Genomic DNA, 26057 nt, shown 5'->3' with positions numbered 1-26057 from the left:
ACTCATTCCCTTGATAACTCAAGTAATTGAATTGAAATGAAACAAGCTTTGCAGTATGTTGCTTTTTTGTGCCATGCACTGGCTCCTTATTAGAATTTAAAACAAAAGAAATAACGAGATAGAGCTTAAAGATAATTAGATATTTGATGAAATAAACAATTACAATAAAAAGCATTGCAGAAAAAGATTCTCATCACATGTGGCTGGTTCGCGTGTAGGGATGTTCCCTCAGGGCCACCGGCCTTCGTACTTGGATCTTGCCTGATTGGTTGGATGAAAAAATAAAAATGAACAAAATTGAATTATATACGCAATTGAAATAATGGAGCAAATGTACTTTCTGTCTAGGTTGGTAGTTGTTTGAGTACTTATGCAAGAATCATAGCCATAGTGAGATTCATGTCTCAAAAGTGATGCACAGTAACAATGATCAATGAATTAAATTTAACGTTAGGAACAAAAATTGATTGGGATGCAGGTAAGTGCCTGAACTGAGGTGTTGTTTGTTGTGACCGAAGTCATGTTTGGAGGTCAAAAAATATCAAAGTGTAAAAATAATTCTTTCAAGAGGCTTAATAATATTTCTTTTATTAGTAATACGTTTTAATTAATATTAATGACGATAAATAGAGATAAAAAAATGAAATCAAATTACCGGCTGAACTTGCTTCAAAGCCCCCTGTATAGTCGAAGACAGTTGGTTGAATGTACTGGTATATGATGCCTTGCGAATGTTGCAGAGGATGGTGATGGTGGTGGTCTCCCTGAGGATTCATCAATGCATTTGAAGCATGCGTCTGCTGAATGATGGCGGGACTGACGGGCGATGGGGTGACGGAAAACTGCGGCGCATTAATTCGTGGGGCAAGAAAGATTGGAGAAGCGGCAGTAAGCGGAGCACCTAAGACTTGATGAGATACTGATATCGGAGTTGCAATTATTCTCGAACCTTCTGCGCAATTCAAGGTGGTGTAAGTTGGGAATGTTACAAACACTGATGATTTCACTAAATTTTATAACTATGCTAAAAATTAAGGGATAAATTATTAAATCACTTCAGTGAATAAAATTTGCATAACCATGATACTCAGACATCATTCAAGTTTAAGGCCATTGCGATAAACAAATGCAGTTTTATTTATTTATCTATTTAGTTTTATTTATCTTACAAGCATACAAAGTGAAATATATTACAAAGAAAAAATCTGTTTACAAAATAAATAATTAATGTGCAAACTTCTACCTACAAAAATTTTAATAATTGCATATCCAATAATAATAAACAATGCTTTAATGTTTTAATTGCGATCTCTTAGCATTAATTTCAAAAATCAAACATTTGGAAAAAATGTACTCAAAATTTTTTTAGGTAAATTAAATGATAAAAAAAGATATAAAGGTGATGGAGTTCTCAGAAGAAGTCATTTCTTACATGCTAACCGCCATCACCACAGCTTTTCTTTTTCTACCTTCTCAACTAACACAAATTTAAGGAGAATCCGCATCATTTTTTTATAACAAAAGTTTTTATTGCATTTGTATTGCATTGACCTCCAACAATAGATCTAATCTGACTCGTTGTTTGCTCTCCTCTTTACTGAGTAACACCTACCTTTTCTTTCCCAATTCTTTTCTCTTACATGTCTGTGCAAATCTGACTTGCTAATTCCTTTCCAAATTTTTCAAATCTAATTACATTTATGAACTCTAATCACCTTTTCAACTCCTATATTTGAAATACTAACTCAAAAAATGTATAATACAAAAACGTCAGAGACAAAACAGAAACAAAACATCATCTATTGCTGCGCTGAAAACCTAATTCATCTAAGGTTGTATCAATTTCTTAAAATTTAAAAATGCGCACTCTCCAAAATTATTCTCCTACGTTACGAATATTTTAAAAAAGATTCCCACCTATACATGATGACAAGATATACAGAAGTAAAACGAAAAAGTTTTCAAACTGAAAATACATAAAGAAGATAATAAAGAAACAATTAAAAGAATTTTATATTTTTAAAGTGCGGGCATTATGGAAAAATGTAAGAAGAAGAAGAAGAGTGAAGGATAACGAACGTTGTGAGGTGAGTACAGGTACTGTGTTCTCACGGTAACTGCCATTGATGATTGCCAATTCCAACAGTTGTAACTTTTTCAAATCATCTTCACCATCAGCCTGCAAAGTATTGTGCATAATAATTCTAAAAATTATCATTATATGGTAGAGATTCTATCACTTAAAAATTTATCAGCATATAAAACCATTGTAAATGTCAAAGATTTTACAGCTCAATTATAAATCATATTACCATAATCAATTTCATTATAGCCAAACGAAGGCTTCAGAAATAAAGAAACAAATCTTCAAGAAAGGAATTAATTAAGCAAATCATATTAGGAAAACCTTATTCAATTCGCTTAATCAGGCCAAGTATCAACAAAAGTCCGCTTATTCGGAAGGAAGAGGTTCGTTATGTATGCCGAGCGTTTAGTGTTTGAATTCATTGAATTGAATGTTGTATATGAATGTTGTATATGACTTACTAAATGCTTATGCAGAGTATTTTTAAAACTGAACTAGTCTGAAAATTATCTTAACTGCTTAAACATTCCGTGCCTTTCAGTAGGAAGTTTATTCAAAACATCCTAATTAGACTAGAAGAAAACATGAAATATCTATAAAACAACGAAGATACTATAAAAAGAAAAATTGCGTCCTTTTAACAAATGTTAACGTAGCACATAGTAAAATTAAAAAATCAGCGCAAAATTTTGAGACTATTTGAATCAATCCAAAAAATATTGTAGGTGATTGATGATTACGTTGCGTACAAATACAATCGAACAAAACGATTGGACAGACATGTGCGAATGATGCAGTAGAAAACAGCATATGTTCATTTTTATTTTGTTGCATAATGCGTCACACAACAATCACCGTGTAACTACAATTGAAGAGGCCAGACAGTTTGTGAAATTGAAATTACACACTGGACTAGCTTGCAACTCATTCAGATTAAAATTAAGAAGTGAAAATAAACAAAAAATAATTCTTAACTTTTTCTCTGCACAAAATTATACAAAAAATTTCCAATCTTTTATGACGTTTCATAAATCATGTAATCTTATTTCGTGTTGCAATATATAACTCATTGGGAAAATCAGACAATATTTATAACATAATAAAAAAAGAGACCTTGATAAATAAATACGCAGAAAAGAAGCAAGAGTGGCTGGTGTACATTTTAAATACATAAACAAATGGAAACAATGCAAGAACATAATGTAAACAAGTCATCATATGTCATCATGTAGTTATTAAACACTTAGTTTATGGTGGCACTTAACCATTATGAATATCATGTTCAGCTTTCAAATGTTCATCATTCAAATGTATTTGCAGCAAGCAGTGTTAAACTTTTGTACCAATAATAAATCAAAGTTTCAACCAATTATTATTTACTTTCATTAAATATAGTATATTGAAGAATGATCATTATTAACGTTGAAATTTTATACTAATTATTTATACAAAAATATAGATCATTAATCAAATTGTTATTGTTCTAAATAAATGTTAAGCAGTTACAAAAATAAATAGATTACTAAATAAATAACAAACAATAAATATAACAATATATATATATATATATATATATATATATATATATATATATATATATATATATATATATATATACTAACATAAATATAATTTTAAACCGACAACACAAGCACCATGTACTAGAGTACTGCAACCAATACATGCCATTGTTTACATAAGAGAGATTGAAATCACAACAAACATATTTGTACATTTTTTACTGCAAAGTGATGAATGAGTGGAGGGTCTAGCACGCCAAAAAAAGGGAAAGTGATGAATGAGTGGGTGACGAGTGCCAACCCTCACAGGTAAATAAAAGAAAATAAACGTGGGTAACAGTGGAAAGTACCGAAGAAGAGAAGAAGTGCTGAGTATAAAAAAAACCATTTCACACTCCAACGGTTTTTGTAAAATTTCAAATGGAATCTTCGATGTTTGGTGCAAATTCATAGTAGAGGAGGAAAGATGCAGTTGACAAGGTGTAAGCAACAACACTCGAAAAATATGAAATGAATGACTTCCAGCTGTGACAGGCACATTCCTTCTTAAACCGTTTATAACTGCTGGTAAATAACTTAACTAAACTGAATACAGAGCTCATCCCATTAACATAGCTGGTAGGTATTGTTTGGCTCTTTACATGAAAAAAGAAATTAAGCAAGCATATAATTTAAAAATATAACAAGCTAGATAAAAATTTCACAGCGTGTTACAAAATTCTGACAAGTCCTTCAAATTAAATATTTAATTCAAAAATGCAGGATCAAAATAATTTTAGTAATAAATAAAATTAAAACAAAAAAAAACAAACAATTGAATTGAATGAAAACTAAGTGTATATTGTTGAAACTAATTGACCCACCATGCTTCATTGTTTATGAATAAAATCCATAAAACAATAAATAACGAAATCAATGAATCAATAGAAAATTAAAAAATATTTCAAAAATGAATTTATTACCATAGATCAATGAGAGATCGCATATCAAAACATCGTACATAATTCAACCAATCAGCCAATTGACCAGTCAGCCCAACCAGCATGCAAAATCACTTACAGCGGGAACAAGCAGCTTCTTAACTTCCTTAACAGCTCGATCCAACTTCATCCTTGCTCTGTTCTCTGTGTCCTCAACGGTGATGAGAACGTGCAAGTCCTCCTTCAAGTGCTCCCAGTTTGGTTTATCACGATTTTGTTCCTCCTGTTGTTGTTATTATGCAGTCATGTGGTGTTTATGAAGTGCTGTGTTATCGCGCTGTTCAGTTGAATGCGTCATTGCCTGGTTATTTTGAAAGCATGCACTCTCGTTGTATGGCCGTTTAGTATTGGATATTGTTACTAAGAGTGAAAACATTAACAAAGCATATTATACGTTACCTTTGCTTTGTCCCTCATCGATCCCCTTCCCCTGACCAGGATTTTGCAGCCTGTATCCTGCTCCAGCTGCTTGGCTGTCATGCCACGAGGTCCCAAGATGCGACCAACAAAATTGAACTGTAGTCAAATGATTGAGGATTCAATCTTAAATTGTCTGAAAAAAGCATCGAAGCTAGCCAGCCAGTATAGATTTCACTGGAATTATAGTAAATAAAAAAGAAGTTGTGGCGTTAGTGAGTGCTAATGTTTCAAATGTGAATAGTTAAATGTTAATTTCAACCATGAATTAATGATGAGAACATAGTGCAAAAATTATAAACAACCGACTTTGAAATGCTTGCATACATCAGCGTTGCGTTCATCAACTATGTTAAACGTTTACAATGAGCCTTTCATAACCAAAAAACACTTAATAAGTACACTGAATGTTAGGTTTGTAAAAATATGTTTCAGCAAACATTGGTTGCAATAAACAACAAAGTTAAAGATCTCAGTATGCACGTTACATATGAACAGTTTTTAGCTATTATAAGGAATGACACGTCATAAATCCTTTCTACTAGAACATCTCCACAGTTTCTAACTTCAGAGGAATTGCTATCAACCGCGACATGGTTATCACCGCAACCATAATATTTTTATTTAAAGAATATTACTTTTATTAATATAACCAAATAATTAAGATTCTAATTCTAGCTAGAGGACCCTTAGTTAAACAAACAGCAGATGTTTGTAACAAAAAATTTGTTCAATGGTGTGAGTAAACGATGAACACATCATTAACATAAACACACAAAAAAGGTTTTTCAGCAACTTTCAACAGCAAATCTTCGGAAGAAAGACTTTAAAACATGTAACTTGCCGCTAGCTGCTTGAAGACAAGATTCTCATACATTCGTTCATTATTCAAGACAATAATTCGGTTTAGTCAAATTTGAACGCGACAGATTAAACTAAGCCTGGATTTTAATGATGTTACTAAAATATTTCAAATCATGATTAAAAGTACATGAAGGCATTCAGAAGAAATGACAACGCAACGATCTATGCATGCAAGAAAGGGATATATGAACAATGATACATGAACGCATATTTAGAAGAAGAACTCAGAAACAACATAAATCAAAAAGTTCAACTAAAGAGTCGAATTTTAAACACAACACAATGATGGAGATGCGTGTATGCTTCTGCTAATCAACAAACAATTTACACATCCACTGTTGAAAAAACTAAACCAAACAAAAAAAAAACAAGAGAATTTTGCAACTAATTTTCGGTCATTTCATTATATTAAAAATACGAAAAATCATAAGACTGAACAATTCTCATCAACACATAAAGAAACCTTTTCTTTTATTTCGTCAGACTGCCAATCAAGTAATTGTGAAAAAATTATTTATTTGTAACACATGCTTCGACCGATCATGTGCTGGAAAACCCCAATTTCCGACAACTCGAACATCAGCTGCCCCCAGAAAATCTTAGTATGTAAGTGAACTGAGCGTTCATGCAGATAAGTGCATTGTTTGTTGTGCGTGGAAGATGCTCCTTGGCTCTATATGTATTAATCCTTTTTCTGCTGTATTGTATTGTATGTGTGAATTGTTTTGGTGAGTGTGAATAAACTGCTTGTTTATTAAGTGTGAGCATGCGTGTGCTTGCACATAAATCGTTAGGTTTATGTGCAAACACAAACAAAAATGCAAACGAAATGAAAAAATCCCTTACTGTGTGGACAGAAATTGTCTTTCTTTGTTGTGCGTGTAGAAAGTTTTTGACTGCGTGCGCGTGCGTGTATATGTTCGTGCGTGTGAATTGTTTTGTTGTTGTGTGTAGAAAGTGATTAGTAGCGTGCGTGGAGCATCAATTGTTTGAGTGTTCAACATATTGTTTGTTGCTGCGAGCGTGCTGTTTGTTGTTTGGTCATGTTGTTAGATGCGTGTTTGTTTTTCAGCACGGAATATGTTTGCAGTTTATGCGTAGGACATTCACTTGTTATGAAATGTTTTTTTTAGCTAAATATGCATTTATTCTTGTGCGCGCCTCAATTGTTGATAGCGTGTATGTGATTTTCTCCTACGTGTGTGTGTTGTTTTATATTCATTGTTCATTCATATGTGGCCTTAAATTAGACTGAATATGAAAATTAGAGATGCAACTAATTACATGAGCACACTGCAGAAGATAGTAATTACACGTTGGCACGCCTTTATTGCATGTTCAGTTCATAGATTGATTCATGGCACGTGGAAACAAATTGGTGTAGTGTTTGAAGAGTTTTAAGATGAAAGACTTTTGTGCTCTTGAACGAGTTGAACAAATTGAACAACGGCATATGTGCACAAACAAGTGACAGAACAAAAGCATCCCAATAAAATATAATAATAACGCATATCATCAACAACGTTGGAAAAAGCTAAATATTTAAGACCATATGCCTGTCGAATGTTATTTAAAGCATTATTAAACTGAAGTAAAAATTCAATCAGTTCTACAATATTAGCAATGTAATGAAACCATTAAGGTCCGATCATAAATAACATTGTTAGCTAATTCAGCTATGCATTGACTAGCTTAAACGTCAAACTCAAGTTAACGCGATGTCTTTTAAAAATCATGTGAGCTATATAAGTAATATCATAGAGGCCATATTTATATACTCTACCCAACCAACTCCAGATCCAGCCAAATCAGCATACACACACACGCACGCACACAGACTAGCCTATACACACACGCATGTACACATACAAAGTAACACGTTTACAAAGCGTATTACAAAAGTACTATATGCATTACCAGAGTTCTACATGTAGTCTTCACTCAACATTGCAATGGAAGACTGAGAACATGTGTGAAACTATCATACTTACACTCAATGATAAGTTATGTTATGATGGGTGTAGTTGTTGCTGTGTTGGTGCGCTGGAGTATGTGTGTATGTGTGAATTTACTGTTTGTATGAGCTTACATGAACGTTTCTGTGCCTCTGAATGTCTGCCCTTTTTTGCTGACTTTGTGCATTTTTAGTGTTTGTTAATACTTGTGTTCTTGTAGGAGTATATTTGAGTTTGAATGTTTGTATGTTTGGAGTCCACTTCTATTTATACATATGTGCAATCTAGGTATGTGTAGTGCGTGCTTTTGTGAGTACTGGTATATATATATATTAAGTTATATATATATATATATAAGTGTCTGTGTGTGTGCATGCGTGTGTCTGTGTGTGTGTACATGTGTGCGGTGCGTGTGCGATTTCGCATGCAACCAAGGTATCTGGATAGCATCTGTACAAATGATCTTGTGCGTATGTATGTGTGATCAAATGTGCTAAAAAGTGTTAAATGTTCTTTTAAGTGTATTGGCTGAGGCGGCTACATGTAAACAGCAACAACTGATTGAATAATGTCAATCAATCTTCATTGGCAGGGAATGTGTTATCTTACTCTCTGAAGACTATCAACACATACACACACATATGCACAAAATCACACATACACACATATCAGCAAACATAGATACATATATATATATATATATATATATATATATATATATATATATCAGCAAATGCATAGAGAAAATAGAGAAAATATAAGCAAATATCATGACAGATACAAATTCACAAATACTATCACACATGTAATCAGGATACACGTTTACGATGCACATTACCAAAGTTTTACATACATTACCATATTACTATATATTAATCACATACAAGAACATAAAAACACACGCAACACATTTTGGTAAAAAGTCATTTGTGCCACGTTTTGTTTTTTTTAAATATATTCAGTCTAAGTTTATGTTACAAAGGAAAGCATACATCACCAAATAAAAAGATAAATACCCAAGACTAACTAAAACAATAAATTTCATATACTGTGGATGGAAACTAATTGAAAGCAGGTGTCAGATTTGTTAAATGCACAAATAAATCGTTTAATTATTTAATTGAATAATTAATGTATTGTGGTGAGTGTCTGCATGATCCTTTATAATAAATTAAGTCAAAGTTTTTTTTAAATGTTTCTAAGTTAAGTTACTTACCTAATTTATTTAGAAAACTAAGTTAAACTTATTCTTATATCAACCATATATACATAAGCATAACTATAATCATGATTTTAAAGTATCTAAAATCTCTCATGTATTTTGAAGAGCAAAAAGAGCCAAAAAATGTAGTCAACTTTTGTATAAAATATCTTAGAGTATCATGCAATTTAGAATGATGTTCAATTGTTGTGAAACTGATTTACAGTTGATTACAATATGAAAATATTTATGGTGAAAGTAAAGTTGGTTTTAATTAAAACTTAACAAATGTTAATATTTGATGCTTATTAAGGCAGGTAAATCATTTAGCCATTTACAAGTAAGCCAATGTGTTAGATTAGTGAAAATTGACTGAATAATTTCCAATTGGTTATTTAAACAAAGTGTGATTGATTAATGCAACATATTCATTAAAAAATTTGTTAATGTAATTTAATAAAATATTTACGATCCATTTTAAAAAATAAATTAAAAAATGTTAATAAAGTCTGTGATGAGGCCTCCAATAAATACAATGAATTAAGTATTATGAGACGCAACTATGTTAAGTTTATTCACATTCTACACGATAAAACAATGATACGATACCTTTTTTTCACTGACTTCAAACAAATGACTGTTGGAAACAAATATTTTTATTGCTTTTACATAATACTTCGTCAAGTGAAAAAAAAATAATCAGACAATTAATGAGCATCATGATCACTTTTTTACTAACATCTGGGTAGGTGGAGATTGGAACAGGCAATTTTTCAGTCAGCGTGACTGTAGGTCCATCAGGTTCCGGCAGACTCAAGGATTCTTTATTGGAGCAAACATTGAATAGGTGGCTACGAACTTTATTAATTTCTGCAGATGATGTAAATTTATCATTTTTATTTTATAAACTTTGTGTCACATCTTTGTTGAGCATTTAGTTCGATTAGTAGGAGGGTTAGGGTTGTGCCAATGCTTTTCAATAACACAAATCAAACACTGTCTGTACAAAACTGAAAAACTTAAAACCAATTGAGTGTATAATGCAGTGATGGCCAGAACATAAAACAAGAAACCTTTTGAGCGTTGAAAGTAACATTAAAAATCAGATGACAATAAAAAAATTTAAGAGTACACTAATTGAATTGAAGCAGTTCTGTATCTGCCTCAGTGAAAAAGTTAAAAATGGAAATATGTAAAATTTTTAAAATTTTAACCGATAAAGCGCATTTATTAAAAAGAAATATAAAAAATATACCAAAGAAAAGAGATAATTTATGGAATTTAGTTAGCATTATCAATTAACCAGAATTCATTTTTCCAAAAAATGTTGATCTAATTAAAATTATACTGTAATTAATAGTTAATCAGTGGTTAACTTACTTTCAAAATTTAAACATTTATATTTTATAAACCTTAAAAAAGCTTCATAAGGCTCAAGTTACAAGTTGAACAAAATTATTATAAAAATATTATCAAATTATAATTTGTAATTTCCAAAATCTCAAATTAAAATTATTTAAATTCACTACTAAAGTAAAAAAAATATCCCAAGGCATAAGAACATAAAGCTCAACTTTGGTAGTGTATGTGTTGCCTTCTTATTTTATTTTTATAATTTCTATTCTAGGAATGTTAGGGCATTCTTTATTTATTTTATAGTTATTTTATTACGATATTTGATAGTAAAATTATATTTTATGTTTACATTTTTCATTCCTTCCACAATAATTTTTATATATTATAGAGAGCAGAAAATTAGAAAAGAAAAAGGCATGACCTTCATCCAGAATTTTATCCAGGTGTTGGAAAACTACTGGCAGTCCCAAGAGAGCTTTTTTATCGTTCAACAGCTGCGTTAAGTACTCGCTACTTTTCCGATCTGTAATACTATTTTCGTTAACAACTGCGTGGTGGTCATTGATGATGTTGTTGTTGTTAATGTTGCTGTTTGCACTGGGAATAATTATTCGTCTTTGCATGTTTCACAAATTTATCTACAGCACATCTGAATTGGCGAGGGCACGATTTGAAGCTATCAGCAGTCAGGTTTATATATTCTATATGAATAAAATTTGACGTTAAATTTTAAACGCGAATTCAGTATCTCTCAAATTCACAACGCTGAGAAACAAAATAAAAACGTAACGTTAGTGAAGACGGACTCGTGAGCAACGAACGGTACGATGGTGGCTAGGTCATTTAATGTAACGTTACAATGTACTATGTACATCATACTAACACATATGCATACAAACTATACTTTTATTTATATCATATTCATTACATACACAAATTATTATTTTATTTCTTCTTCTTTAATGCTTACGAAAAATGCTGTACAAAGTGGTTAAGTTGAAAAAATGCAGAAATTATAATTTTTCAAACACAAATAGGTTTAATATACACGATAAATGTTGATATACACTACCTTCCTATCTATAAGACCTTAATATATAGTTGTATCATTTGATGCTGACTTTGCAGGAAAGCGAGGCGTGATCTCCGACCCTTTAGGTACTTACTGATAAAATTGCTATTGAGTGTGTTTAAAGGAAAGCTAGTAGATATTTGAAATTGTGATGCAATTAATCTTTTAAAAGCTGTATCACATAAAAGAGTATGCATTCAGTTTAGAGATAAAATTTAAATTAAAGTTGATTTTTCAGGTTCAGCCAAGCCATTTAATAGCAATATCACCGTAATGGGTTTAGGGGCTTTTATAAAAGTAGTTAATTGATCTTCATTTTTACTCGCCATTCTTTTTTATAATTATCACGCTTTTTTGCGCTTTTTTGACTTCCCTCTATCTCAGACAAAAGCGGTCAAAAATTGTTAAACCGCTCTATGAAAAGTATGTCACAATTTTTTGACCCCCCCTTTGTGAAAAATGTCAGTTATTTGCTAAAAATTTTAAATGTTTTATGCATATCAAAGATAATGTTTGAAAATTAAAATCAACTACATTAACTCCACAAATGATGCACGTTTATAATTTCATGAATAAATTGATAAAATGCATGAAAGAAGCAAATTTGTTTGATGCGTACCAAAAATATATAAAACTTTAAAACCTTTTTTGATAAAAATATTTTAGCATTACTACTACCTAGCAACATTTTTATTGAGTGTCACTATAGAAATGGAAAAGGACAAAACAAAATGGAATATCACATAAGCTTTAACCCCTCCCCTTGTCACAAGGTGTCACGAAAATTTGAACGATGAAAAATTTGGAATCCAGAGGTGATGTAGCATGCATGCATTCTTGCGTGAATTCTTGTAATGCATTCTTCACAAGCTATGGAGAGGAATGAGGAATCTCACGAGTATAATGAAATGGGAATTAATGCAATGCATTTATGAATTTATTGGAATATTCATATTGAATTTTTGTTTAATTTTCATTCGTGATTTACTGTCTAGTTTGTCCTAGGTTAAAAGCCATCAAAAAGTTAATTGCCACAACGAATGAATGTATTTAAATATATAAATATTCCATTTTCCTCTTCCATACAAGATGGATGCATTCCTCTAAAAAATAAACAAAATTAATCTTTTAAAATTTGCACATGATGTTTAAGGATTTATTTGTGTAACGTTGGCCTTATTTAAAATTTTACAAAAAAATAGCAAAGCGAAGAATTCTGTGCATCATCAGTCGTATTAAAATTTTTTTTTATTTTTGTATCTGTTCTATTATTTATTACTTTTTGCTAAAGTTTAAAATCCGCAATTGAGCACAAATTCAAAGTTATCAAATGTATAATACATGTAACTACTTTGTATACAATTTAATATTCGTTCATTAATTAACATTGAAGAAATATGGCAGTAATGGGAACATGTATTTACAAAAAATATTTTCCAAGCGTTATTTCACTTAAGTGCTTTCAAATTTAAAATAACTATTAGTTTTAAAACAGTAAATGTGTTTTAAATCAATAAAATATATTGTCAAATACCATTATTGAGCACTCTACCAATAGGCCTTCCAGTTGGGCACACCATAGCCGGCACCATCATGCCGTGCCATGCCGTTAAAAAAGAACAAATAATAATAATAATAATAATATCCCTTCAATTGAGTTGATTTAAATCAAATAAATAGTTGAAATTTCATGCAAATTAGCATCTCATTGTTACAAACATAAATATTAATTTTAATGTTGGTGTTATAAAATAAATAGGTATATCTTTTAAATTTTTATGCCTTGGAGTTTCCAGGTGCAGTTCCTACGGCGATATTGGGATATGCAACTGTTTTTACGTCAGGTGAATATTTGGATTTCTTCTTTGGGAACCATCCTGCTTTCGGGTTGTGACATTTCGGCCAGAAGAAAAATCCAGCTAGTATAACAATTATTGTTAGGCATACGATGACTACGATGGCCGTGATGCCCTCTGGAGAAACTGGATTTGGTAGGAGTGGGATGTCTTTGGGGGCTGTTGGAAAGTGAAATTTAACACTTTATTGCAAGTTATACAATTACTATGTTTTGAAAACAAAATTATTTACTAGTTGTTGGGAAGCATTTATCATTAAGCGGCTTTAAAACTTCAAAAGAGGCAAGCATTCCACCTGCAGTTCGATTCTTACAAGTTAATGAACTTGTTAATCTGGTTTTAAAAATATTAAACTGTTCAAATAATTAAAAACAGAGAAAAACTTAAATTAAAGTTAATTTATTATTTATTTATTGACGAACCCACAAAGGAGGACATTCGTGTACGTATAGTGCTCCAAAACATTGGCTGAGCAGTTGCGAGTTGAAACTTGCATAACTGGAAATCATGTTGGTTGATGTATTTAAATGATCCAACGATATTTTGAAACTTTCATAAAAAGTTTCTCGCGGTCCGTTAATACTGGTGATGTTATAGAATAAATTTATTATCACGGACAGAAGAAATTTACTTTTAAGTCCATCTGATGAACATCTGAATGCGTAGTTGAACGTCTTGTTGGCCTGTGCTAAGTTGGCCACTGTTGAACAGGCAGACTTGTTCAGCGTTTCTTCGTAGAGGCAGTCGTATGCCACGCTCTCGTTGCTAATTTAATCATTCAAATAAATTAATTGAATGAACAAAATTATGACATCTTCGACCTTTTTTTTAGAAAACCGTCTTCAATAATTAAACCAATATAATAATGTTATTAATTATATTCATTGTAGTAATAAAAATAATTGCATACCAATAACTTGAAATAAGGTGATTCACCATGGAACTGTCAACGTAAGAAACATTGAGTTTGTAATATGTCGCAAAGTCATCGAAACATTTATGAATTGATCCGGTTGCGTTTTCACAGAGTGCATTCTTTGGAACTGCAAGTCAACAAACAATTTGTGTTAAAATAATTTATAGCAAGCCATTATTTTGAATTTTTATAAGCTCAAACCACTCGTTTAAAAATAACAACAATAATTAACCTCTTGTTTTTAGTTCAGTTATTCTACAGAAAATATATTGTAAACTTAGAGAGATGTTTTATTTAAGCCTAATTTTTTCAATAGTCGATCAACGAAAGAAAATTTTTGTAAGCTGGAACTTGGCCCTAAAGTAGAGCAGCTTGAATAAAAACTTTTTGGAAAATTGTTAATTCATTAAACAATGCATAACGCAATAATGCAGCTAATCCTGTACGTATCAATGAGCGAATGCAATGAAAAGCTGATGCATACTTGGAATTGGAACGGTGGTTTGTATGGTCGGAGTGGAATGAGCGAGTTCAACTGAGCTGTTTGTTGTTTCATTGTTTGATGCGCTGCAGAACGCTAACACACAAAAAATGTACACGAGAACTCCTAGCTTCACGTTGGCAGGCATATCTTTCTGCTTGAGTTTCTGTGGTAGTGATATTCTTGAATCTGAAAAAATGCACATATTAACATAATATTCTAATCTGTATAAAAAATGATTCACCATATTGTCGAATAATTTAGTAATCCATTTGAAAATTTATTTGTCTTTCAATTACGGTACGTTTGATCAGGTGAATACTTTCTTGTCAAAGATATAACTCAGAAAACATGAGGAATTACAACTTAATATGCGGCTAATTATTGCTAAAGAACATTTTAAGATATTTTTCATTATAACAACTTCTTATCAACTATTTAAACTTCATAAATTCAGACCGAATAAAAATTTTATTGAGCAGAGTTCATTAAAACTTTTAATGTTTCATATCGAAATTTTGAATCGCAATACATTGTTAAGTGACTTGCAAACTATTGAGCGTTGAATAACAAAAGAATTGGTGAACTTTTAAACAATTCTACTAACTTGCTAGTCTTCAATTGTTAACAAGAACTTTTGAAATAAACATGAACGAAATATTAGTTAATAATGTTAGTACATCGTATTTATTTATTTACATGCATAAATATCATTGTGTTTTTCAGAAATATTACTAAAAACTAAAATTTTCCATAATATATGGATCAATCCGTCAGTTAATTTTATTATTTAAAAATGTTAAGTATAAATAATTTACGTTAATTAAAGTCAGTTGCAACGCACATACTGCTGAATACCAATATGATGGGTAGATAAACTGAAAATCTTATATAAAGCAATAATTGAATAACTTATGCGGTTTTTGAACCAGAAAACACCGCATCACTGCAGCGAACCGGCTTGTGCCAAGTGATCAGTCAACCGGTTGACTGAGTCGAAATAGACTGTTAATAATATTCATTATTTGCCGTTTTCAATCATCATTATACAGATTTATAACGTATAAATAAATTGAATCGGTGCATGTGTGTATGGTTTATGCGATTTTGTATATGTAAGCTTGTGCAGTAATGTGTACCTGTTGGGTACACATTACTGGTATACATTGATGGTTTTGAGACTTAATAAAAATTTGTAATGCATTGTATTGGTTCATTTATTTGATAATAAATAGGCACTTATTATCGAAAGTAAAAACTAGTATATTCACATAATACTAATAAAAATCTTTCTAAACATAATTACAAATATGTTTGCAAATCATTACCCTCACTCAAAACATCTAGCAAATAAACATGTTGACGTAGCACGTTCAAATTAACTTTACTCAATTGTTAACTATAAGTAACATACAATCAATGTATGTTAAGTCGATGGCTGTTAGTTTTTCGATGCACTGATATAATTAAAATTTCAACTTAATGTATAAACAACTTGAACCAACTTCTCTACTTCACGCAAATTTTTTGACTGCTTCTTGCAACTTAATATTTATTACCACATTTTTCTTTTTATTGTTTTATATTGTGCTTCAAATATTATGAACGTAACCTCACGTATCATGGAATAATTTATACAAATATTATAAAGATCACAGTAAAGGAATGTTATCAATAAATAAATAAAATAAGTAGAGGTTTTATTAAAAATAAAAATGAAACTGAGTGATTTTTTGTGCTATCAAACAACTAATTAAATTTTCTGGAAAAAAAGAGATTCTAAAATTGTATTAAATTATACAGGCCTATCAGAATTCGCTTGCGAGTGTGTTGTGCCTTTGCACTGAATTTATCAACGCAATTGTTTGACGAAAACTCTACTTCCATACCAGCCTGGGTAGCCCATTATTTTTTAAAATTCCGATAATCAGTGTTATACTTTCAACTATTTCAATATAAAGCCAACAGATTCTTAGTTCTTAGTAACGCGACCGATAGCCATGTTCGATTTTTAAGGTTAAAAACGTTTTGACACACAGAAGCGGTTTTTTGATACATATACAAATATAATATTAATAAATTTATTTGCCCTGCGGTTAAAATGTTTAGTATATAGGAGAAACATTTAATTAATCAGAGTAAAATAGCGGAACGTCAGAATTAATGTAAACCTAGGCATATTACACGCGTTGCTTGACGTGTTATAAAATTTTATGAAGTTACATGATACCCGATCACAAATTGTATATTATTTGTGTACGATTGCAACAAAAATTGTTAGTGGGTTCTCTGAAACTCCACCCTATTTTCTATCTTTGTTATTTACGAAGTTCTTAATCGATCTCTAAAATCATCTGTTTTTAAAATCATCGGGGAGCAGTGTTGAACTCATCGGAAATCTCGACTTAAAAATAAGATCATTGGTTGATTGAACAGAATTAAAATACCATCCCTCAAACAAAAAAATTCCATTTCCCACACTATTTCACTCTACATGTCTAAAATTTTGCACGCCACTTAAGATAGACTCAAACAGCATGCGCCCTGTCCCCCCTAAAAAAAGGATTCACCTGATGTCGAACTGTTCTATAGTTGATGAGACATGGTGGAGAAATATGGAGTGACTGTCGACTTTTTTGTTTTCAGATTGAGGACTGTCGTCAGGGACATGTCTTGAACGTTTTTCAATTTTTTTTCCAAAACGAAAAGACTGACGTTATGAAGCTTTTCAATCGTTGTCGGTTTAGACAGGAACATATATAATGTTCATTTGCCAGATAATTAATCAAGAGACACTTGTACATGTATATCCTTTTTCAAAATAATAAAAACAAAACAAAATAAGTACCCATGATAGTGATAAAAAACCAACTATTCAAAACAATTAGTGATGTAAATATCTTGATCTAATTAATATATAACGAAAAATATTTGATATAATTGAAAAAACAATGTAGTGTGAGAGTTTATATAATATGTAGTTATAATATTTAATCTTCTTAAAGAACTGTCGATGAAGCTGTCAGCCTGCAAGGGCGTGAGCAATAGTCCATACTGTTTTATTGCGTAACATAATAACACAAAACAGAATAAAATGAGTTTGAAATTAATCTTTCTTCAGTTCCTTCACTTGATATTCCTAACTTATCGATGGATTGTCCTGATCTGTAAACAGGGAATGCAAATGAAAACAGAAAACAATGATAGTCATTCGATCACGTCTGAATAATCAAGCACATTATTGATAACAACAAAAAAACAGAAGAATAATTTTTTAGGTATAAGTTATAGTTTAACATCATTTATGTGTATATACATATACACTACATATACGACATACATGTTTGTACACATATAATATTAATTAATGCACAAGAGTGCATATCAAAAAGTCTATAATTATTACATGAAGATAGTCACACAGATGAAAGCAGTACACGTCTGAATGCTTGCATATGATTGCAACAAATGTTCATCATCGCTCGTACTACGTAGTTCTGAAAATCACACAAAGCCACTGAGCACAATAAAAAAGCATATTGATAAAAGACGATGACTAAAAATTTTTTACTTTCGTTGAAAAAATAGAATAAAAAAATGAAAATAAATGGCCTACCCAGAGATATTTTTTGATTGCTAAATAAGTTGATCCAAAAGAAAAAAAAAACAAGATTGAATAAGTTTCAGTGAAAATCAAAAAATATATATGAAAGACTAGATCAAAATTTTGTTTCAAAAAATCTGTAAAAAAATGTAATAGAAAGAAAACATCATAAAGCGGTAGTCAATTTTATAGAAAAATAAACAAATTAAAAAGTGAAAATAAAGTAAGTGTGGAAGGTGATAATTCAACAATAAAGCCAAACAAATTTAAATAAAACAGCAGATAGATAACAATCGGTCAATGGAAGAGCGAGTCCAGCGTAACATTACAAAGAATGTAGGGTTTGAGGATCCATGGCAAGTTCAGGAACATGACGGACGACGTGATGTCTGTATCTTGCGTCAAATTAGTCAGGTACTCCCTGATGGCTGTACGACATATTCGCTGCAGACTGCATGGCTGGTGCGAGATTTCACGGAGGATTTGAAAGAATGCTTCTATCTGTTCAATGAACAAATTTTGAATTTTGATCAGACTTGAATTTATTTCATCTACATTTCTTTATTATCACTGTAACCATCCTCAATGAAATATGAATATAATAATTAAAAATGCATGGTGTTCAAAATAATTAGCAAATAAAAAAATTGTGAAACAAAGAAAAAATATTAAACAGAGAACAAATATTATTAAAGGAAAAAAAATATAATTAAATAAAGATCCAATACTAGTGGGACACCTCCTGAGTTTTGCCTGGCAATCTGATCCAGGTCTCTCCATTTAAATCCCATCCAGAATCGATAAGGAACTTGGTGGCTTCCAGCTCACCATTCCATGCCAGACAACAGAGAGGAGAGTTCTGCAAGATTCTGCTCATCCTGTTCATTGCATAATTTATTCATTTTAACATATAGACCAAATTTTCACTAATGTAGAACTTTAAAGTAAGCGTAAACTAAAAAACACAAATTAAACGCACTTGAATATTTTTTAAGTTATACAATCTCAAATTTTAACGAACTTTCTTATCTCAACTGCAGTTTCATGATCTAATGAATGTTTAGACAATTTTATTTGAAAGAGAAACAGACGAACCCTCGAGAAGGAGGCCTCAACGTGAGACCAGCCTGGACGAGAGTGGGCAGGATGGCCATCAGGTAGGATTGATCCTTGGTCATCCCATAAGAGAAGATGCACTCATCAAGTACTGAGCAGCCTCTGTTGTCGCAGGCATTCACTTTGGCACCTGCCTCCAGCAACAGCTGCGAGCATGCAACTTTAGAGCCTAATGATGTGGAATCTGTTCAAAATCAATGCAACCTTATTCCCGCCGCACAATATTTATAGAACTGTTACATTTCTATCGAACGTTAGTTTTGTAATAAATTATAAAAAAGCGACGGTGAGATACAAATGTTGATTTAATGTTAAACATTTTAACTAAATATATTTAGTTATTTTGTCAGAAAAAGACTAACAGTTAATAGTAAACAAATTAAATTGTCAAAAACAAAACTATAAAACATAGCTGCTAACTGGTGGTGTTATGATAAATGAAATGAAATATGATTCCATGAAGATGATTCAAAATGAAACACGAGATCGTGCACAGGTGTTGGCAAATGTAACACCACAAGAGTGAAATTGACTGGAGCAATGATTGAGTTATGCTGATGTGTTTGAATGTTGAAAGCATCAATCCAATTTCATATGGAACATGTATGTCACAATTTTTAAATGGACCAGTCTATTCAGTTGTTTGGCATTTAAAAACAGAGTAACAACTTTTTTTGTTTTTCTATATCCAATTATTCAATTATTTTTAAAACAACATTCTACACTGCAGTTTCTGCTCATGCTCGTTTTATGTAGGACCCTTTAAGCGTTATTCAACTTAACTTTTTTAAAATTCTATTTTAACCATAATTTTTATATTGTTAGAAATTTAACTTCTAATGTGATACTTGATCAATTTCGAAAAAGTTCATAATTATCTGTAAATTTACAAATTTTTGTACAAAATTTTTTAAAATTATCTTTTGCGTTTTAATTCTTATAATTTAATAATTTCTATTGAAGAAGCGATAAAGTAGGTTACACTGTGCAGGGTATATTTGAAGTAATTCGTTCCATTTCATTAGAATGGAGCCCCTGGATAGCCTCAAGTTAGACTGAGCAGGAATAATCTTCCATTTAATTTAATAGGATAACTAACTACAACAAACCATCACAATGTCCACCTTCTGCTGTACTAGTCGTTTGGACAGATTTATCATTATTGTTTAATCACCAACAAATAAATGAGAAAAATTATAAAAATAAAAATAGTGAAGCTTAAAACTGGTGAAAGATATTCACTTTGACAAACTTGAACTTTGTGTAGAGGTGATTTTAAATTTTTGTCACAAATGTTTGGATCGGCTCCATAGGACAGGAGTATTTTCATGACGTTAATCCGATTGTACGCTGATGCCACAAGCAATGGCGTCTCACCAATTATCTACCGTGAAATTTAAAAATACTTCATCATCTAAAAATGTACATTCGCAAGATACTGAGAAGAGTCTAACAAAAATAATATGTACTATTAACTTTTTCGGATATAAGTTTTTCAAACATAATATTCTACTAGAGATACATGAAATGAACCAGAGTCTTAATCACCCTTTTAGTCCTGCCTGACTCTCAAATAAACAAAAATCATAATAAATCTCACATGAAATTGATCATATTTGAAAATTGTAAACAAGGAAGAATACAGAATTAAGAACGTGATACGATGATGATGAGGAATAAACATGATGCAAGAGAGAAAAGATGATGCACACCTGATCAACAATGTTCAATTGAGCTCCTCTGTCCAGCAGTTTTTCAGCAACAACAACATTGCCAGATGCAGCTGCTTCGTGGAGGGCAGTCCTTCCGTCCTTCCAACATTACACACATTATTATTATTCATGTTTCAACTATTCATCTAGAATTCAAATAATTATTATAATTATTTATGACTCAAAACATCTTACATCTTTAAGTAAATCTAAAATAATTTTTGAAGATGTAAGAAGAGAATAGCAACAAATACATTCGAAAAAGTAGGTTTAAAATGATTTATTAGATGCTAAATATTTCGAAGCTCAGATAAAATAGCATTGTTATCAAAAGTATGGAGAAAGAAAGAAACAAAGCTTGAAAATTTTCAAAGAATATAGGTCAAAGATACAGAATTTCTTTAAAGGCAGCATAAATAAACATAGCAGAATAACTTTCAACAGATTCTCAATGATAAAAAATATTTCTAAACACATAGACAACCTTATCACATTTGGTAACATCCACCCCGAAATCAAGCAGCAGGTCGACAATATCGTTGATGTTGGACGACGTCCTTGCACTGGCGATGTAGTGCAGTGGCGTCCTGCCGTCGACGTCCACTGAATTCAACTTGTGAACAAACGGCAGAAGTGTCCTGACCATGTCACACGACATTTGCATCAGCGCCATGAAGAATGGTGACTTGCCTGGCAGGTAGCAGAATATAGAAATAAATCATCAAGTTGTATCATACTGAAGAACTTGAAAACAACTTTTGTTTACATTGAAAACAGAAAGATAAATGTATGGTGTTGCATAGTGTATCATAAAATGGCTTAGTAGTAGTACAAACATGTGCAAGCATCAAAAGACCTTGAGATTGTTTTGATAGAGTTGAAGTAGGCTTGCTATTATATATAAATATATATGTATATATATATATACGCGCTATATTATACATGCAGTGTATGTGAATTATGTATAACATACACATAACTATACAATTACACACACACACACACACACACACACACACACACACAAAATAAAAAATGAAATTTTTGAAGGAAACTAATTAGAATAACCTCATGAATGAAGAAAAAAATATGACCATACAAATAAATGAGCAAAAAATATGACAAAATATGATAATATAAACAAAAATGAAAATTTAAACTTCAAATAACAACAGAGAAACATGAAGGTAATGATGAAGACCACGAATAATACGAACCATTCCTATCTGGTATATCTACATACGCTCCAGCCTGGCAGAGAATCAGTGAGGTACTACAATGCCTGTATTGGACAGCCATGTGGAGCGGGGTAAGCCCTGTCTTCTCCTGCAAATTAGGGTTGCCACCCCTCTTCAGCATGCAGTCGAGGACCCGATCCATCCCTAATTGGGCTGCCATGTGGATGGGTGATTCGCCCATGTGGTACTTGAAGGGGCGATTGATGGTGGCTCCTTGAATGATGAGATGTTAAATAATTGTTTGTGAACGTTTGTGTGACTGAGTCATTACAACTAATTGCTCAATTATTATTATAAAAATAGTTCATAACAATATTTACACCATACTTAACCAGAATTCAAAGATAAAAATGATGAATCAATCAAAAAACAGTTGCATGCAAAATAAATTATTTTAAAAAGTAACACTGAATTGCTTAACTTTTTATGATGAAAACAATAAGCTGGCCAGATAAAAAAAGCCGAGCAAAATTAAAATTATTGCTAACTTAATAGCCATAAAGTTACCAATTTTGAAAAGTGAACACAATTTTAAGCAGACAACAACTAAACTATCCCAGTGTTACAAGTGATTTTTCCATAAAATATTCCTTTAAATAATCCATTCTAGACAAAAAAGACCTTCTTTAACGAAATACATAGCTGCATCATCGTAGCCCGCCTCCAATGTTAGATGCAGAGGTGTCGAGCCCATGTTGTCAATGACGTTGAGTGGAGAGCCAGCGTTGACTATCAACTTTATGATGGTCAGATCTCCATACTGTGCTGCTATGTGGATTGGCCTTCGTCCATCCAGTGTCACCGACTTCAAATTCACTAACTTTATACTGAAATTGTTTGGTAAATTGAATTGTGGTTATGGGAAGAGCTGCTAAGAGTAACATTGTTTGGTTGCAGGTTTTGGAAGTCAAGAAGGAGAGGTTTAGGGTATGGAGAAGGGACATGACGGAGGAAGCGGAGAATTATAGAAAGAAGAAACGAAGATTGTACATGTGTTTTGTGGATCTAGAAAAGGCTTTTGATCGAGTACCGAGGAAGGTCATTGAATGGGCGTTGAGGAAGAAAGGAGTGAATGAGAGACTTGTTAAAGCTGTGATGCAGCTGTATGAAGGGGCAAAGACAAAGGTGAGGGTTGGAAGGGGGATGTCGGACGCTTTTAGTGTTAAGGTAGGAGTGCATCAAGGATCAGTGTTATCACCGTTTCTGTTTGCAATTGTGATGGATGTTGTGTGTGGAAACATAATGGAGGGGTTGTTATTTGAGATTTTGTATGCAGATGATTTAGTCTTGATGGCTGATAGCATGGAAGAATTGCAGTTAAAATTTGACAGATGGAAAAGTGTTATTGAAAAGAAAGGGTTAAAAGTTAATATTGGTGAGACGAAGGTAATGGTGAGTGAGGAAGGTGGGGAACGAGTGATAAGTAAAATAGACCCCTGTGGGGTATGTGATAGGAGAGTGAAGGCTAACTCGGTATTGTGTATAGGATGTCAGAAATGGGTGCATAAGAGATGTAGTGGTGTGAGGGGGGCACTGAAAAAGGTGGAAGGCACGTTCAGATGTAAGAAATGTGTTCATGGTGTGATTAATAGGACGGACGCAAGGACGGGGTTGAGTGATGGTATTGAAAGAGTGGAAAGCTTTGTTTACTTAGGGGATAAGCTGAATGCGGATGGAGGATGTTTGAGCGCAGTTACGGCTAGAGTTCGTGTGGGATGGATGAAATTTAGGGAACTGGGTGGGGTATTGTGTGGAAAGAAATGGTCAGTGAAGATGAAAGGGAGGGTATATAAAGCATGTGTGAGAGCAGCGATGATATATGGTGGTGAAACTTGGGTGTTGAGGAGAGAGGAGGAAAGTGTACTGCAGAGGGCTGAAAGAGCTATGGTGAGGATGATGTGTGGGGTTAAAGTGAAGGATAGGAGGAGTAGTACAGAGCTGATGTCAATGATGGGACTGAATGAGGACATTGTGACATTGATAAGGAGATCGAGATTGCGGTGGTATGGACATGTGTTGAGAAGGGATGAAAGGGTCGGGATTAGGCGAGCGTTGGAGTTCGAGGTTGAAGGAGTGGTAGGAAGGGGTCGTCCGCGATTGGGATGGAGAAGGACAGGGTGAAAGCGGGGTTGCGTGATACTGAGGCGAGTGACAGATGTGGATGGAGTCGAGAGGTATTTCGGTTTCATCATAGGTAGCCAAACGGCAACCCCCGATCTCGGGGAAAATGCCGTCTAAACGTGTATTGTTGTTGATTTGAGCCAGCCCTATGTATGTGTTGATGAATATTTTGTGTAAAAACAAAGTTATGAAAGTCTTTGAATGAACAACAGATTAAATAAAGTTCATTCATATGTCATCATACATGATTTATTGACATTTTAAAATCTGAAACATCCCATTACAAACACCATCCACCACTGTTTCAAAATAATTGGTCAACTGTTAATAATATTCATATGTCAATTTGAATGGGCATTGTGTCAATGAACAATTTAAAATTGTTTACAATAATAATCTTCTTTCTTCAATTTATTCATGTATGCTTTAAATTTATACATTCTTGTATGAAAAAGATCTCCTTTTAATTAAATTGTTAAACTATTACTGTTTTTGAAAATTAATTAATTGCTTTATAGTTTATATTATAATAATCTAAATAAACTCAATTCCAAATTTAATTAATATTAATTTAAAAGGAAAGTATTAAAATGAAAGGAAAAGAAGGTGGCTAAGCATTTTATTTGATTATTTATTAACTCAATTGAAATATTTAAAAAAAATATAAATTAGTGGTTAAAAACAAATTTGTTGATAAGAATTGTTTCCTAATTCTTTTTTTCTAACAATTTTAATAACTGACTCTCTATATATTGTCTAGAATTCTAGATAGACTCTATATGTAACATGCAACTTCCTAGCTCCTGCTGTTACTTTAATTTTTAATAATTCCATAAATTTCCCATTTAATTAATTGTTTTCTTCCTCATCCTTTTGCTATTTTTTGAACTATATTTTTGAACTTTATTTAATAAACTACTAAATTAGTCAATCATCAATTATTAATCACTAATTATTAAATAATGCAATGTATGTTAATAAGTCTAGTCCTACCTTGTATATTTATTTGATCAATCAATTAAATTATAATAATTATATTATATAATTATAATATAATAATTATAATACATTTATAATTTTATATACATATCATCAACAAATTAAAACAAAAAAATCCTTTGTTTGTAAGGTGGGAAACAAACAAAGCAATTGAAAACATCTGTTGTTTTTTGAATAACCATTGTGTAATTTTATTTTATTGTAATTTTAGGTAAACATTTACAAACTTGAGCAAAAATTGGACAACAGAAACATCTGAAGTCTCGATGGCATTGTAGAACAATATTTCAATTGGAGTCTCAATCAATCTCAACTGCTGAATGTCCTTCGTCTCCGAAACTGATTTCAGAATCTTGTAATCATCTTCAATATCCATTTTTGAATTTCCTTTGTTCTCCTCGCTCGCCAACACGCGATTTTCAAAACTACGCACTGCTCATCGCTGCGCCACTAAATTTATATTTATCGCCTGTTTCGCACAACTTTTTGTTTACTAAATATTGATTGATGGGTCTGACTCCGCCCATCCCAGGCAGGCAACACAACAATGTAAATGTGACGAA

General features: G+C 31.9%; 3 protein-coding genes across 3 annotated transcripts; all 3 read right to left on the bottom strand.

The window, feature by feature from the left end:
- Positions 1-2011: 2011 nt before the first annotated feature.
- HELRODRAFT_63267 (hypothetical protein) lies at positions 2012-11002 on the bottom strand (the record flags this gene model as incomplete). The annotated part of the gene is made up of 5 exons (XM_009011087.1): positions 2012-2179; positions 4666-4809; positions 4986-5102; positions 9763-9893; positions 10801-11002. The coding sequence occupies 5 exons, from the start codon at positions 11000-11002 to the stop codon at positions 2012-2014; spliced, it is 762 nt and encodes a 253-aa protein (XP_009009335.1).
- A 1575-nt stretch (positions 11003-12577) lies between these two features.
- On the bottom strand, positions 12578-15542 carry HELRODRAFT_187926 (hypothetical protein). Its single transcript, XM_009011086.1, has 8 exons — positions 15312-15542; positions 14708-14893; positions 14218-14350; positions 13939-14072; positions 13730-13805; positions 13540-13640; positions 12803-13466; positions 12578-12742 (listed from the first exon to the last, which is right to left on the bottom strand). Exons 2-7 carry the CDS (start codon positions 14850-14852, stop codon positions 13228-13230), a joined length of 828 nt encoding a protein of 275 aa, XP_009009334.1. The 5' UTR covers positions 14853-14893; positions 15312-15542; the 3' UTR covers positions 12578-12742; positions 12803-13227.
- Positions 15543-19378: 3836 nt separating this feature from the next.
- On the bottom strand, positions 19379-23167 carry HELRODRAFT_63798 (hypothetical protein; the record flags this gene model as incomplete). The annotated part of the gene is made up of 4 exons (XM_009011085.1): positions 19379-19584; positions 20667-20774; positions 22411-22584; positions 22987-23167. Coding segments are annotated over 4 exons (669 nt in total), but the record flags the coding sequence as incomplete, so codon positions are not given.
- Positions 23168-26057: the final 2890 nt, after the last annotated feature.

The sequence above is a fragment of the Helobdella robusta genome, assembly GCF_000326865.2.
Source record: "Helobdella robusta unplaced genomic scaffold HELROscaffold_1, whole genome shotgun sequence".
NCBI lineage: Eukaryota > Metazoa > Annelida > Clitellata > Rhynchobdellida > Glossiphoniidae > Helobdella > Helobdella robusta.
This window is presented reverse-complemented; position numbering and strand designations above follow the sequence as displayed.

Coding starts and splice junctions, on each gene's coding strand:
- HELRODRAFT_187926 (XM_009011086.1), bottom strand. CDS start 14,852: ATGCCTGCCAACGTGAAGCTAGGAGTTCTCGTGTACATTTTTTGTGTG. Junction 14,351..14,707: donor AACCACCGTTCCAATTCCAA/GTATGCATCAGC, acceptor GTTGACTTGCAG/TTCCAAAGAATGCACTCTGT. Junction 13,806..13,938: donor TTCATCAGATGGACTTAAAA/GTAAATTTCTTC, acceptor CATGATTTCCAG/TTATGCAAGTTTCAACTCGC.